Source organism: Gracilinanus agilis, chromosome 4 (genome assembly GCF_016433145.1).
Source record: "Gracilinanus agilis isolate LMUSP501 chromosome 4, AgileGrace, whole genome shotgun sequence".
Classification (NCBI taxonomy): Eukaryota; Metazoa; Chordata; class Mammalia; order Didelphimorphia; family Didelphidae; genus Gracilinanus; species Gracilinanus agilis.
In genome coordinates this window covers 513,791,581-513,807,322 of record NC_058133.1, presented here as the reverse complement: position 1 = coordinate 513,807,322, position 15,742 = coordinate 513,791,581, and the positions used below count along the sequence as shown (strand labels likewise).

At 53.7% G+C, this 15,742-nt stretch overlaps 1 protein-coding gene across 13 annotated transcripts in view; it reads left to right on the top strand.

Annotated features, from left to right (window-relative positions):
* Positions 1-15,742, top strand: part of LRRFIP1 (LRR binding FLII interacting protein 1) — a 95,463-nt gene that overhangs the window by 47,605 nt on the left and 32,116 nt on the right. For 7 of the 13 annotated variants that reach the window (XM_044673344.1, XM_044673333.1, XM_044673337.1 and 4 more), the window contains 6 exons: positions 5,893-5,955; positions 6,963-7,046; positions 10,077-10,145; positions 11,853-11,930; positions 14,459-14,494; positions 14,944-15,069. In XM_044673344.1, coding sequence (XP_044529279.1) covers positions 5,893-5,955; positions 6,963-7,046; positions 10,077-10,145; positions 11,853-11,930; positions 14,459-14,494; positions 14,944-15,069 — 456 coding nt within the window. The remainder of the gene's footprint in view (positions 1-5,892; positions 5,956-6,962; positions 7,047-10,076; positions 10,146-11,852; positions 11,931-14,458; positions 14,495-14,943; positions 15,070-15,742) is intronic. The other 6 variants (XM_044673346.1, XM_044673345.1, XM_044673339.1 and 3 more) reach the window with 1 other exon arrangement.

Genomic DNA, 15,742 nt, shown 5'->3' with positions numbered 1-15,742 from the left:
GACATTCTGCACAGAAGGACTCGCACTCATAGGAACAGCAATGAGAAAAGCAGCTGCACTCGACCAAACATACCTGCTGGGCAGAGTTGGACTGCCCTATAGGGCGAAGATGAAAATGAATGCGAAGCTAGAAGAATGAAAGTGGGAAGAGGATGTGGCGTGCAATGAAGAGAACTCCAGGCTGCCTGCTGGAACCAGTTATCGAGGCTGAGAAATGAAGGACTTTGACACCAACTAAAATGTTTTCATTGAAAAGTTCAGCCAGTGCTGATCAGTTGCCACAAGGAGGAGCCCAGATGAGCCCAAATCCGTCTTGGTCGGCAAACACTTGACTTATTGGCCAAGTGGAGAGAGACGGCAGCTAGAAGAGACTTAGAATGGAGCAGACAGGCTTTCACAGCACGCCAACCACCGTCACCAGTGACTGAAGGACTTAAGGCGTATCAGAGCCTGTTGTACTTGGGGCTCCCGCTGGGTGTTAGACCAAAACAATGGCTTAAGAACCCTGCCTGCCTGACAAGATACTTCCCACAAGTGTGAAAAAATATACACGTTTCCGTGAAACATCCGTAGAAAGAGCCATACTCGGTGACCCACAGATGAGCCCAGACAGACAACAGGGAGCTGGCACAAGCTCCCCATCGCCGTTAGCCGTGACTATGGAAGAGGCGCTGGAAATGGAGAGTGAGCAGAGCCCACATTGAACCAGAGAAGTCAAGGAATCAGGATTCCTTTGGGAAGCTGCAAAGTGATTTTAATAACTTCAGATTTCTTCCTGAAACAAAGGACCAGATTTTTAATATCAATATTCCACCAGTGATGATGTAGGACTGTGACCTTGGGCAAGTCACTTAACTCTGCCTCAGTTTCCCCATCTGTCAAACGAGCTGGAGAAAGAAACGGCCAACCACTCTAATATCTTTGTGAAGAAAACCCCAAGTAAGGTCACAGAGAGTCAGCCTTAACTGAATTGACTGAACACACTCCATCACAGACTCTGAAGACTGGGTCGTCTCCCCCAGAAGGCCAGGGGGAAGCTCATGGTATGTGCAAATACGTGCAGCACTGTAGGATCCGGGACCTGTTCAAGAAAGTCCGTTTAAGTGATGTCAGAGACACCGACGACCAGAAAAGACTTGGATCCAGAGCTCAGAGGGACCCCAGAGGCCATCCCACTCATTCCCTTCGTTTTACAGATGAGGAACTGAAAACACGAGGAGTTTAGTTGATTTACGAGGGTCACCCAGCCAGTCAGAGTCTCAGGCAGGTTGTGAATTCGAGTGTTCCTGGTGTCCGGGCGCCGTGCCGCCTTGCTGCCTAAGAGGAGGAGCTCACAAGCAGGAACAAGCGACAGCTGGCCAGATGTCCCATCGGCCCCTTCCCAGCGTCAGAAGCACTTGAGAAAGGCTCCCGGCATCCCAGATGGGCCCCCTTTGGTCAGCTTGTGGGAAACCGGAGCAAGAGTTAGCCAGGACGGACACACGGGAGCGGCGCAGCTCTTTGTCATTGGAGGATGCCTACCCTGTGAGGGCACACGGGAGCCCGGCCCGGCCCCGATGGCCGCCGGGGGTCAGCCTGCTGGGCTCTCCTCCAGGATGGGGGGCTCCTCTGCAACGGGCTCTTTTCAAGTCCCAAAGATGGAAGACGCAGCCCAGTGACCAAGCTGGCGAGGAGCCGCTCCGGCGTAGCCAGGCTAGTCCTCGGACAGCCAGCGGGGCGTCTGTTGTACAAGGAATGCCCAGAGCTCTCCCGCTCAGCCGTGGGGCCCACTCAGGGAGGCGTCCCTGGGGGGCCCTGTTGTGGAGACCAGGACGGTTATTTTTATGGCACTTATACAGTGTTCTCTGAATAGTTTATGTCCGTTACCTCGTTTGATCTTCCCAGAAAGGGTGCCGAATTCACAGAAGCCGGACGTGCGTCCCACAGAGGCCAGAAAGTGGGGGGTCTTCGCTTCGGGGCACAAAGTAGGGGCAGAGTTCTGAGCTTGGGGTGAAGTCGGGGGCGTGGAGAGCTCATTCCCGAGGGATGGTCTTCTACGCAGACTAGCGGACGGGAGGAAGCACCCCGAGCCCGGCCAGACTAGAGCAGGGACGTTCCGGGACTTCGCTCAGTAACTCTTGAGGCTATTTGCGTCGCCTCCCCTGGCCAGCGGGAGCTCTCACCCCACTTTTACTCGCTTCCTTTATTCCTAGACTGTATTTCTCCGGAGAGTGTCCTGAGAGAAGAGCAAAGGAGAGCCTAAAACAGGGCTTTCCTTCCTCCGAGGGGCTGTGAGGAAAGGGATTAGGGAACCCCAAAACTCCAGCCAGGGGGCGTTTTATCCCGAACTTGTGACTCCCCAGCTTGCAGGCGGCTTCGGCCTGGTTGCCCCACCAGCCCCGGGAGCTTTGCTCGGCGAGGTACGTCGTGTCTGTAGCCTGGGATTCATTCTTACAAGCGAGGAAGCTGAGGCTCTGCTACGTTCAGTGACTTGTCCAAAGTCCCATCAATGGCGAGTGGGAGAGGCAGAGCTTGAATCCGGGTGCCCCGACCTGTGGGCCAGGCCGTGCCGCCTCCCCCTCAAACAAAGGCCCCCTCCACCGTTCATCTTTCTCCATTCAGAGCTGGCAGGGGCTTCAGAGGCCACTGAATCGAACACCCTCATCTTCCAGAGAGGGAAACTGAGGCCCAAAAAGTTAGGGGCCTGACCCGAGATCCCCCAGAGAGTGGCAGGCACAATTCGAACCCTGGTCCTCGGACTCCATGCTAGGCAAGGTGTGCTCTAGGTTTTAGCGAATCATTCGATAAAACATCTCTTACTGTCATTGTGGAATAGTTGGAGAAATGTATGAGCCAACGGGCCCAAATCACCAGTTTAATTAACCAAGAAACAAGCTTGGGTCATGCTGAGACCCTCCATTTGGGGGCACAAATGGACAGACAAGCTCAGGGGAAGGAGCTACGAGCGCTTATTGGGGGCCGACGGCGGGCCAAGCAGACTTTGGGGAGGGAGTCCGGCAGCTGGAGGGAGCAGGAGAGGCTTCCGGGTCCAGGAGCCTGGATCCTGGAGCTGGCGCTGCAAGGAAGCCTGGACTTCACTCAGTCCGTCTGCCTTCTCGGAGGGCTCCAGAAGCACCCAGTGCCCGCCTGGCTGGGCCTGGGCCGGGCTTGACGGACTGGGAAGCAGGAAGTTTGCAGGACGGTGGATCGGCCAGCGGCGCTGAGCTGGGACCCTGCCCGGAGGAGGCAGCCCTGCCAGAGTCCAGAAGGGCAGGGGGCGCCAGAGCAATCGCTCAGACCCAGGCCCCGAGGAAGGAATGAAAACCGGGGAACGCTGTAGTATACAGAATTGGGGTCATATAGTTTTTTCTAGCTTTGGCTGAGTTCCAAAAGCTGTTAGGTTTTGGAATCTTGAGGAGAAAAGGCAGTTGACTGGATCTTCCGTAGAGGGAGGTGGTCAATGAGCGAGCTGCTTTGATTACCTGGCTTTAATATTGAAATTTAGCCTAGCTTTGATATATTTACTTAAGAAATTATTATTTTAGATAAATCCTTTATATCTTCCTTTCCTATTACCATCCCTGCCTTTTCCCTCCCTTACCTATATGTTGTGAAGTTAATAAGGAGAGTAATTAGAGAGGAGTTAATTCTGTGAAGGGTTACCTAATTGACAGCCTTAGTTATAGTTGGTCAGTCATCATTTATTCCCTTTAGATAGCACCTAGTAAAAACTGAGTTTAAGGCAGGTCCTTACTCAGACTCCATCTTTACTTCCCTTCCCCCCTGAGGTTCCTGAGACAACTGATAGGGCTCTCTTTTGATCCACCTTCCTAACAAACATCCTTCAAAGAAAATAAACCCTTTTGTTTCAACAGCCCTATTAGTGTAATTTGTCTGTTAGTTATCAAGAGGGGAGAAGAGAGAAAGAGACAACATACTCTGGGCTCAGAGGGAAGCTGGGCATCCATCTTGAAGGAAGGTGTAACTTCAAAACGGGTCCCTTCCTGTGAAATTAACTAAAGCCTGTTTGTTAATTTCAGTCTAGTCTATTTCCCTCAGCCTGTGTTTGAGTCTAAGTCCCAGTCTGTAAGCCTGCTGTGTTTGTCTGTTTAGTTTAATTTCTCTTCTCCCTGAAGATCTCTGTTCCCTTCTGTGTTATACTCCTGACTTCAGTCCTATTATACCCTGAATCTCCTTTAATCCCAGCCTACCTGAAACCGAGATTACCCACTTAGCAAGTCTCCAACATCCTCCTTTCAATTTCCCTTATCCCAAACACCTTTCCTCAAATTACCCACATAACAACGCCCATCAGAATCTGCAAAGACCCTCCAGATCTCATCTCCGGGAGGAGCATTGAGAGCCTCTTGATCATAAGCGACCAGTTCTGTAGCAGTGGATGCCGGAGGCAGCCAAAGCTCAGGGGCTGGGAGTAACGGGCCTGGAGTCAGGAAGAGGCGAGTTCAAATCCAGCCTCAGATACTGCCTAGCTGTGTGACCCTGGGCAAATCACCTCACTTCTGACTGCCTGACAAAAGGATCCACTGGAGAAGGAAATGGCAAACCACTCTTTCCTTACCAAGAAACCCCATGGAGAACTCTGGTGCATGGGGTCAGGAACAGTCCCTTGGAGCAATGGATAGACCCATAGAAAGAGCCAAGTTCAAATTCTATCTCAGATACTTACTGTGACCCAAACAGGTCACTTAATCTGCCTCAGCCTCAGTTTTCTCTTCTGTAAAAATGAAGATTAATAATCCCAAGAGGATCAAATGGGATCACATTTGTGAAGGGCTTTGAAGACTAGTTATTATTCTTCTTCTATGGCCGTATTTCCACCCCATTAATAATAATTTGTATCATCTGTGTTATGCTTTAAGGTTTGCAAAACAACTTACAAATATCATTGATTCTGATCCTCATAAAAATGCTGAGAGGCAGGCAGGTGCTTTTGTCTTTACAGAGGAGTAACTGGGGCAGGCAGAGGTCAAGAGACTTGCCCAGGGTCATACGGCCAGGAAGTGTCTAAAGACAAATTTGAGGCCCCACATTTCTTGCCTTCCGAGACTAGCCAATGTACCACCCAGCCGCCTCCTTAGAACATAGATTTTTCTTTCTCCCACCGTTTGGTTGGATCTAGTCTATTTTATGTCATCTTTCAGATCCATAGTCAGCATGTCACGCAGTATTTAATCCAAGGACTCAGCTCTGGAATTGTAGATGTAATTGTAGACTTGGGAACCAGAAGGGCAAAGCAAGGAAAAGTTCTGTGAAGCATCTTATAAATATGAGGCCGTGATTCGAACTCCTTGCTTTGGGGCTGACTCACAGCGAGGGGCCAGTCCTGTGGAGCAGACGTTCCAGGCCATTGTTGGGCAAAGGACAAGCCTGCTTGTCTCCCCCTAAGCACGAAGGAGGAGGGGCGAGCCCCCACCAGAGGGGAGCCATGAGGCGGGCGAGGCAGTCGCCGCTCCCCTGTGAACTCGAGCAAAGCCATTCGCTCCTCTTCCTCTCCCCTCTTTCTGCCATAAAATGAGGACTTTGGAATGGAAGAACTTCAAGGGGTCTTCCAGGTCCAAGTCCTCGACTCCGGCAGCCCTGCAGGAGACGGTCTTTGGGCCAGCCGTGGTGCGAGCACTGAGTCAAGGGAAGCGCCATTTCCCTTGGCTGCAGGGATTCCCTCGAGCCACAGGATGGCCCTTTGCTGTTACCATTTCCCGCTTTCAGACAACCCCGTCCTGAATCTCGGGGGGTCGATAAGAACCTTCGCTCCCTCTCGCACTCTGGCCCGACGGGACGCTTGCAGGAAAACAGAAAAGATCTGCGGCTCTGCAGAGGGCCAGCGCCGGGCTTTGGGCCGCTTCCCGCCAGGGTTCGGCTCTCTCATACGTTTTCTCTTCTTTGCCACTTCAGAGTTCCAGGCCCAGCCACGAAAGCAAGCTGTCCACCAGGCGGTCGTCCCGGGAGGACAAGTGGGTGGGTTCCGTTTCCCCATTTCGGTCCTCTGTCCGGAGGCTGCAGGTTTTGAAGCATGAGCTTTGTGTGACTCCCTCCTTACTCACGTTCGGGTGGACTCCCCGGCCGGGGTGTCGGGGGCCTGGCGCAGGGGCGCCCGTCTGGGGGCCAGGCCAGAAGCTCGTGCGCCGACTGTGCTTGTTCGTTAGGCAGTCGGTGACCCTCACTTTTCAGGTCGGCTTCCAGGAGCTCTGCGCCTCTTGGAGCCCCCCAAATGTCTGCCCGTCACCCGACAACGGGTCGATGAAAAGCTGATATCACACGTGGCAGTAGTCGATCGCCCGTTGTATTGGCGTCCGTATAAAATTAGTCTGTATCTACGTATCCCCATTAGTATCTATACATTATATAATAATTTTTAATTGTTATAGAATTGCATAACTATAATGAGTATAGATCAATCCCAGCAGACTCGTTGGTTCATTAGGGATGAATTCAAGGCCTGGAATGTCACCGATATAGAGAACTTATAGAGGAAAAAAAACCCAACAATGACCCATGAAAACGCCTGCAGTTTGCAGGCTTGGGAAGGTCCCTGGAAGGGCAGCTACGTGGGTCAGGCTGGGAGACAGGAGGTTCTGGGTTCAAATCCAGCCTCAGACACTTCTCAGCTGTGTGACCCTGGGCAAGTCACTTACCCCCATGGCCCACCCTTACCACTCTTCTGCCTTGGAGCCAACACACAGTATTGATTCTAAGACAGAAGGTGAGGGTTTAAAATAATAATAATAATAATACTCCCATTAGTAAGAGAGGCAGATTGGCTTGCTTTGCTTTGACCAGAATGTGATTTTGCCGACCAGCCAACATCTTCCTTCCTCTCTGATGCTCTTCCTCCATTTCCCCGAGTTTATTTTGCCCTTTAGGGATCCCGTAACCCGTTTGCCGTGGGAATGACTAACCAGAAGGGCTGAGCCTCTCTGCCTCCTCTCTCACTGCCTTCTTCTCCCCCTTTTCTCTGACTCCAGGGCTCCTACTACTCGGACCTCGGGCTTTCCTGCGGCGGCAGCCTTCCCTCCCGGCCGGTGTCGGCCTCCCAGAATGGAGCTCGGGTCTGTCATCTCCCCTCTCCGGGCTCCCCCCACCCCCGTCCCTGTGTGGCTTTGCGTTGAACGACTGTCATGGCTCACTCTGTCTGCTTGCACGCTTCTGCCTCGCCGAGAGAGTAATCTGTGGAGAACTCTTAACACCGTCCCTAATGGTGGCCATTTCTGTTCCAAGGGAAGGGGTAGCTCAGGGGATCTGGGGGGGCCTTTGAATAGGCCCGGCTCACGGCCGAGATTCTCCCCAAACAAACACACGCACGCTCAACCTATTTTTTATTTAGAGAACGTTTTGGGGGTGTTAGTGAGCCCCAAACAAAGCTGGTGTGCGTGCAGAATCCGTTTGGGGGCTTCCCTTCCTTTTCCGGCCCTCGTTGCCCATTTATTGTCCTATTTGCCGTGGCCATTTTTTTCTCCTAAATGTGTCCAGGAAGAGCTTTGGAGGCCTTTTCTGTAATCAGAGTTGTTCGTCTCGGAGAAGTGGGGAGACGGGCCCCGTTTTGGGGTCACTCCTCTCCATATGTTTCCTGTTTTCGGAGAGCCGGAATCGCCTCCCAGGCCCCAAGGGGGGGATTGTTTTTTTAGTTCTGTTTTCTCTCGGACACGCTTTCTGTTCTGGAGGCGGAGAGCAGGGGCCCAAAGGACGATTCTTTGGGAGGTGGAATGGCCCATTTTATGCATGCTGGTGTGGATGTTCGTGAGTGATCAAGATGGCGGCAGGGGCCCAGGCAGACCCAGGCGGCAGCACCCGACTGAACCGTAGTATCGGAGGCGGCTTTTATTCAGGGGGTCCCAAGAGTTTGAGTGCCTTTCAATACGTGCTTTACCGCTGCCCCAAGACTTTGGGGACGGCCTCTCTCCAGCCCAGAAGGGAATTCCTCGGGAACATTCACGGCGCATTCATTCTCACGGGAGTGCCGCTCCCGCCCTTCCTGACCGGAGGCCCTATCCGGCTTGCCAGACTCCGATGGGAGCCTTTACCGCTCCGTTTTTCACTCTTGTACCGAAGGGTGCCTTAAAGTTCCCAAGAGAGAGGGCAGCCATGGATAGAGAGCCAGGCCTGGAGCCGGGGGGTCCTGGCCCGAGACCCTTCCCAGCTGGGAGACCCTGGGCAAGTCACTTCTCCCCATGGCCTAGCCCTGACCGCTCTTCTGCCTTGGAGCCAATACAATACAGAAGGGGAGGCTCGTTCAGGGCCTCCTCCTGTTCCTGGTTTCCTGCCCTCCACGTCTGTCTGTTACTAACTCTTCCCCGAGCATTTTCTCGGGCTGTCCTTGGGGGACCTCCTGCTCTCGGGGTGCTTTTCTTCCATCCTCGTTCTTCCGTGTGAGGAGACACCCAGCGCTTTCCTTCCACTAGAGGGGCTCCGAGAAGTCTGTCAGTGATATTTGTGTGAATTCAGCCTGTTTCCGATGGCCCACCAAAACGTACTCCAGGCCATTCTGTGCTGAAGGACTGAGGAGGAAAAACGGCCCCCTCGCTGGCTTTGGGGTGAAATCCTGTGCTTGATTATTTCTGTATTATTCTCTGTTACCCTCTAGAGCAGGGCTCGGCAACGTACGGCTCTTTCGAGGGCCAGATAGGGCTCTTTCTGCAGGAGCCATAAAGTCCATTTTTTCCAGGCGCTGTTACAGGAGCGGCACTGGGAGCACTGGACGGCTCTCACGAAATTACATTTTAAAAAATGTGGCATTTGTGGCTCTCACAACCAAAAAGGTTGCCGACCCCTGCTCTAAAGGATCCTATATAAATAAATAAATGAATGAATGAATATTATTCACAAACTAAATTATTAACAAAGGGAAAGAAAGGGTAAAGATCCCTGGCTCTGGAGTCAAAGGGCCTGAGTTCAAGTCCTGCCTCTAATATATAACCCTTTTGTGACCTTGCACAAATGCCTTATTCTCCCGTGCCTCAGTTTCCTCATCTGTAAAAGGTTGGGGTTTGGATCCACCGGATTCAGAGGTCCCTTCCAACTCCAGATCTGTGATCTCGACCCCTTTGGCTCCTTTTTCCCTTCTCTAATTAATCTAGACATCCTCACCCAACACCCCACGATGAAACCTCTTGATGAATGGCTTGTTGTTGATGGACTTTTTGAACCCAACCATGTGCTTCTCTCCTCTAGTCTTCCTTGCTTTACGGCGATGGGACGGCCGCCTGGCGCTACAGGGTGGGTGCGCTCGCTTTGCCGTCCTCCTTCCCTCGGGCTCTGGCCGAGGCCCGTCGGGGTCCCTCCCTCATCGCATGGGCCGCCACACTGTCCATCTCCTGAACTGCACCGCAGGGTCCAGCCGCATTTTGTGTCTTTGGGCTTTGGCGACCCGAGTGCTGGGGGGCTGCTCAAGGGTCCTCCTCTGAGCGGTTTCCTAGGAAACGGGTGGACAAGGAGGGGCCGCCGGGACCCTGCGCAGGTCCAAGGCCTGCTCTCCGGCCGTGAATTCTCTTTGGGGTCAGACTCCCATTTTGGCCTCCTGCCTGTCCGGCCTTTGCTGAGCTGGTAAAACTAACCGGTGTGAAGGGAAGCTCCCCCCTCGGAGCTCTGCCACCTAGATGGGCGGCCGCCGGGGGAAACTCCCCTAATCCAGACCCTTCCTAGAGTCCTGGGGACGAGGGAGACCCCGAAAATGGTTCTCCGCAGGTACAGAAGCAGCCAGAAAGAGCCTGGGGGAGCCGCCGCCCATCGGGCGAGACCTTTCTAAAAGCCGGCCAGGAGGGCAGTTAGGACGCGGCCGAGCTGACCCAGAGCCCAGCCCGACTTCCCCTCCCTCAGAGGGCCAGAGAGCGGGTTTGGCCAGCGGAGGGACTCCCAGCTTGGTCCCTCCCCTCCCCCCACGAGGCTGGGCGGTGCGGATGGCCCTGAAGGAGTCTTTGTACTTCTGCCCCGGGTTCTGGGTGGGGATTCCCCGTGGCGCCTCCGGGCCTGGCGGCTGGGCTCTCCCTCTGGCCCGGGGCACGGCCTGGGCTGGGGGCTCGCGGTCTGCCACGTGACCTCCCCTGCGCGGCCCCGCCCCCTCCTGAAGCTCCGCTCTATTGCAGGCCTCCGTGGCGTGTGACGAGAGCGTGTACGGCGGGAGCCGGAGATTCAGCGCCCCCAACGCGCACCCTGTAAGCTGCTCCGGGTCGTCGGCGCCCTGGGGGGGGGGGGGGGGCCGCAGCCATGAAAGCTCGTCTTCTGTTCGGCAGTCGCAGGCGCCGGCGGGACTCCTTTTTTAAGCCCAAACCTCCTTCGATCAGTGACTGGGCCAGGGTCACCCCGACGGGAAGCCTCTCCTGCCTCTGGGGCCGGCCGGCCTCCTTCTTGCTCCCTGACAAAGTCGATTTCGGAGCCCAGGCCTGAGCAGAACCGCCGCTGGGCCTGCACCGGGTCCCTGGTTCCGGCCTGGCCCTTCAGCCCGTTCCAAACTTAAATGTCCGGCCAGATTCCGTTTCTTTTTCTTTCTCCGTTTAGAGAAATGACGGGCTGAGGGGCAGCTTGCCTAGACCGGAGACCCCAACATGCGGCCGGGCAGTCCTGAATCAGCCATGCGGTCACGAATGACTCGTTTGACCTCAGTTTCCTCATCTCTAAATTGGGTCTATCTTGATCGCTCGTGGCGGCAAACACTCCCTAGAGGGAGGGAATCATCGCCTCTTGTGACTAGCAAAAGGAGTCCCTCAAAGTCGAGCTTCTTTGCCGCCCCCCCAAGTTTATAGATGAGGAACCTGAGAACCAGAGCATTTAGGGACTTACCCAAGGTCATTCGGATGGTACGTAGCATTCGAACCCAGAACCAGTGCTGCTTCCACTGAGCCACAATCCAAATGAGAGTGTACGTCTGCCCTGGAAGGAAATTCTGCTTACCGCCCCTAAAAGTGCCGTCTCCTACGGTCAGGCATGATAAAAATAGGCCAGTATCCCAGCCAGCTTCGGAGCAGTTAGTTAATACTAACAATAAGAGCTCCCCTTTATATACTATTTGTCTGGGCCCAGGCTGGGTGAAGCACTTTACAAGGATTACTTCCCCTGATCTAACCCTGGGAAGCAGCTGTTGTATTATCCCTATTTCATGGTTTGGGAAACCGAGTCAAACAGATTAAGTGACTCTCCCAGGGTCACACAGCTAAGAAATGAGGTTGGATTTGAATTCAGCTCCTCTATGCTGTGCAGACACAGCCTCTCGCTGTTCCTTTTTTCTCTGCCTAGAAAAGGAAATGAGAACGTTATTCCTCAGGGAAAGGGATTCCCTAATAGGCACTTAGTGAAAAAGAATCCAGATCGTGGATTCAGTCGGAGCCCCCCCAAGGCTAAGGGGGCAGCCCTAGCCCACGCTCAGCTCATGCTTCACGGAATGCTCTGGGTGCGAGAGATGCAGAAATAAATAGGAGCAACAGAGCCCCTCCACGGGGCGGGCGAGGCACCGCCTGAGGTGGAACAGGAGAGAAGTTCCTGGCCGGGCGCTGCTAGAAGCCCCCCACACATGTCCTGTTCAATCTAGACCCCGCTTGTTCCTGGGCGGAGGGGAGCCACGAAGTCGGGCTGATGGGGTGAAGCGGCTGGGGGGGGCTTTGCTTTCCAGCGGAGTGTGCGACGGCCTTCTGGCCCCCCTTTGCTCCACTCGGGCCGATGGGAGGCCTCCTCCGAGCAAGCCGCCCCGACGCCTTGGGGAGCCCCTTTTCTTTTTCTAAGTTTATTCGGGGAGCTTCCTTAGACCCCATTTCCATGCGTGTCTTCCTCCCCACAAAGCCCCGGGGCAGCAGCTGCTTCTGGGTCTGCCTCTGCCCGCCCGCTAACCGCCTTCCTCTCTTTCTCTCTCCGTGTCGTGGCGCGGGTAGCCCTCCGAGTACAGCGGCTGCCTGGGCTCCGGATCTCGGGCTTCCTCCAGGGCCGGCTCCGCTCGGGCAAGTCCAGTGGTGAGCACGTCTTCCTTTCTCTCTCGCTCTTTGGGGGTGGCTGGCCTTGAGGGCCGGACACCGGCAGAGAAGGGCTCCCGGGGGGCCAGGGCTCGCCTTTTGTCCTCTACGGCGCCCGGGCTCGGTGTCTTTCCTAAGGGATGATGGTGACCTTGGATCAGTCATGAACCCTCTCTGCCTTGGTTTCTCTCTACAGCATTTGGATTAGTTGACTGGCCAGCCCTAAAAGCTTTGTGATTCTCTTGCTTTTCACCAATTCAATCTCATCTGCTCTCAGCCAATCTGATCTCACTGAAAATGGTGGGGTTTTCGAGAATTCCCCGAAGGGCAGCTCTAACCCGGTCAGTCCCCTGCTCTGTAAAGCCCAGTGGCTCCCATCGCCTCCAGGATCAAATACAGAATGTTCTGTTTAGCATTCAAGGCCCTGCAGCCTTCTTCCAGGCTCCTTACCCCCTGCTTCCAGCACATACTTTTCCATCGAGGCACAGCGGGCTCCTGGCCGCTCCATGAACAAGACTCTCTCAGCTCCAGACATTCTCTCTGGCTTTTCCCAATGCCTGGATCATTCTCGCATCCCATCTCTGCCCTCTGGCCTCCCTGGCTTCCTTGAAGACCCATCTCCGTAGCCACCTCCTACAGGAAGCCTTCCCCACCTCTCCTAATGCCAGGGCCTTCCCTCTGTGAGCCTCCCTCGATGGCTCCTTTGGATAGATTTGCTTGTTGTCTCCTCCATGGCACCGGAAGCCCCTGAGGGCAGAACCTGTCTTTTCTCTCTATCCGCACCCACTAAATGTTTACTGAATGAGGACAGAGAAGGAAATGTTAGAGGTGCTTCTGGGGAGAACACGGAACCCTCGAGGGTTTGGCTTCAAGTGGCCTGGATCCGATCCACCGGTTCTGTGCTCGGGCACTCAGCCAGCCTTATGTGGAAGGTGTAGAGAGAAGCTGAGAGGATCAGCTGGGTGCACCCCCAAACTGAAACAGCACCCACAAGTCGGCTTCGGAGTAGGTTTCCTTATCAGGGAAGAAATAGAAGCTTTTGTTGGGATGCCCACATGGCCAATGGCAGGGAAGAAGGCCTTGGGACATTAGCCCCCAGGTAGGCTTCAGCTCTTCATGAGCGACTGAGCGAGCGCTCCCCCAGAACTGTCGGCTTTGTCAGATTGCTTATTTTAATTAACAGCTTATAAATAGAGCATGATAAAATCTTTATTGTAAAGTGACGGAGAAGTAGGAACCTGGGTTCCCCCCCCCCAAAAGAAGAAAGCCCAGGAACTGATGGTTAAATTGCACACAAAGCCGAAATAGCAAATAAATATTCATTAATGGACATATTAGGGTTTGAGTGTTTGGGGGGGGCCTTGAATTGTTTTTTCTTATCCCCTTTTTCCTCCTCCTCACCCAGTTTCTTTTTAGTGGGACTAGAGAGCTTCCTGTATGAAGTCCTTCGTAGCAGATTTCTTTACTTCCTTGGTGACTTTGAGCAAGTCACTTCCTTCTCTACCCAGGGTCTCACAGCTAGTAAGAATCCGAGATTGTCTTTGAACCCAATTCCTCCACCAGGGCCACCAGCTTTCCCTTGAACTCACAGGAGCTCCTTATTTTGGTTTGGACTTTGTTCCGGGCGACATACCAGCATGCCATCATTTTCCGGAATGTGCCTTAGAGAGAGCCAAGTGACCTTTGGGCCGATGCCTCGGCCTCCTGTAGCAGGGTTTGGTGGCTTGAGCACACAGAGGCTCGACGCCATCATGATATTGTAATAGTGAGTCACATCGACAAAGCCCTTTATGACTGCAGGATCAGCAGGACACTTGGGAGGCCTCCGTGAGATTATGGAACAAAGGTTCTGGGCCCTTCGGGGAGGAGGAAGGAGCAGAGATTTCTTAATTCCAAAATTTGGGGCAGCTAGGGGGTTTGGTGGCCTAGACACAGAAGATCCTGGGACCAAATCTGGTCTCAGATACTTCCTGGCTATATGACCCTGGGTAAGTCATTAGCCCCAATTTTCTAGCCCTTCCCAGTCTTCTGCCTTGGAACCCATGTGCAGTATTGCTCCTAAGATGGAAGGAAAGGGTTTATAAAAGTTCCCAATCCTTGAGACCCCTTTAAAAAGGGCAAATGTGAGAGAGCTCAGATCTAAGAAACTTTTATTCCAAAAGGAAAAAGGAGAATCACGTCTGAAATATTAAAATGGGGAGAAATGGTCATCGTTGTGAATCCCATGACCCAAACAGGGAAGCTCGTCCTTTCCTCCCCCAGGAGGTGGCCAGGCAGGCAGAGACAGGAAGTGACCCGTCCACTGGACAGTCTAGAGTTCTGTCCTCCTGTAACAGTGCTGAAGAGTCTCGAATAGACGGTCCGATGGTTAGATGAGAACTGTGTGGCACCCACAGAGGGCAGAGAAGGGAGATGCCATGGTGAGAAGGGTCGGACGCTCAGAACCTGGAGGCGCCATCGCCTTCTGTTCCTGCTCTTCCATATTTGCCAACTGAGATCTTGTCCTTTCTTTTTTCCTTTTTTGGCAGGTCGAAGAGAGGCCAGAAAAGGACTTTACAGAGAAGGTAAGACCGTCCATGTAGTCACGGTTTATATCTTGTCACCTTTAAACACGATGGCTTTAATGCTTTCACAATTCACAGATGAAATGAGGAAAAGCATATTCTTAATTTTCCGAAGCAGGAGAAGAGGCATCCGGGGACTAGACTGTGATGGCTTGGGGAATTCTGAGCTCTAACGTGTCCCCCAGGGGGCTTCCTCTGCAGATTTCTTCCTGTGTGGGGCAGAAGGGTTAGTGGGTGCCGGGCCGCCCCTGAGCTTCCCTGGGAAAACCTTGGGAGGGCACATCCAGGAGTGGCCACCCACTGCCCAACGGCCAGTTTCCTGGCTTGGAAACATAGCAGAAGGGTTGGGATGTGTCTCTGTTAGTCCTGTGTCAGTTTAGAGACTTTTGATCCAATGTTTGGTCCAAAGCAATTTTCGGGTCTGAAAAGGGTCTCTTAAAATATTTTAGGGATCTCGCAACATGCCCAGCTTATCCGCAGCCACGCTGGCCTCTCTGGGCGGAACGTCCTCGCGGAGGGGCAGCGGGGACACCTCCATCTCCGTGGACACCGAGGCCTCCATCAGGGAAATCAAGGTAAGCTGTCACCGGGTGATTTCTGCCGTGAAAGCCAGCCTTCCACAAAGGCGGAGCATTTTTCCTCCCATCATGCTCCTGCCGTGTTTGTCATTCTGTTTGACTGGACCCAACTCCAGAAGCAGAAGGAACCTCTGAATGGGAAACCCCAATTTATAGTTCAAAAGGAGACGTCAGAACGATGCCGGGCATTCACCCAGAGCTGCAAACATGGTGCCTCCGTCAGACCCAGGCAGGTCTCCTAGCAGGTGCAACAGAGCCTAGGACAACCTGATGATTTGTCCTTCGGGTCCATGTGCGAGTCACTGCAGGGAGCACAAATCTGTCTCCAGGCACTTTGTCGGGGGGCCTGCTGTGTGTCAGGGACCCAACTAGACCCCAGAGGTGCAGAAGCCAAAGGCCCTCGGCTTTAAGAAGTTTGCATTCATGTTCAGCCCCTACTATGTGCCAAATGCAGGGGATCCAACAACCAAACAAAGCCACAGTCCTCCCCCCTGGGAGCTTTATTGCAATGGTAGAGGGACGGCGTCGATGGGAGGAGGTGGGGCTGTGGGGAGCAAGAGGTGGCAAAAGAGAACTTCTTTGTGGGGCTGCCACCCGGGAGCCCCCAGTTGAAAGAATGAAGCTGAGCCAGAGGGCTTATGGGCCATCCGCTCTCACGCTTAAGGCTAGA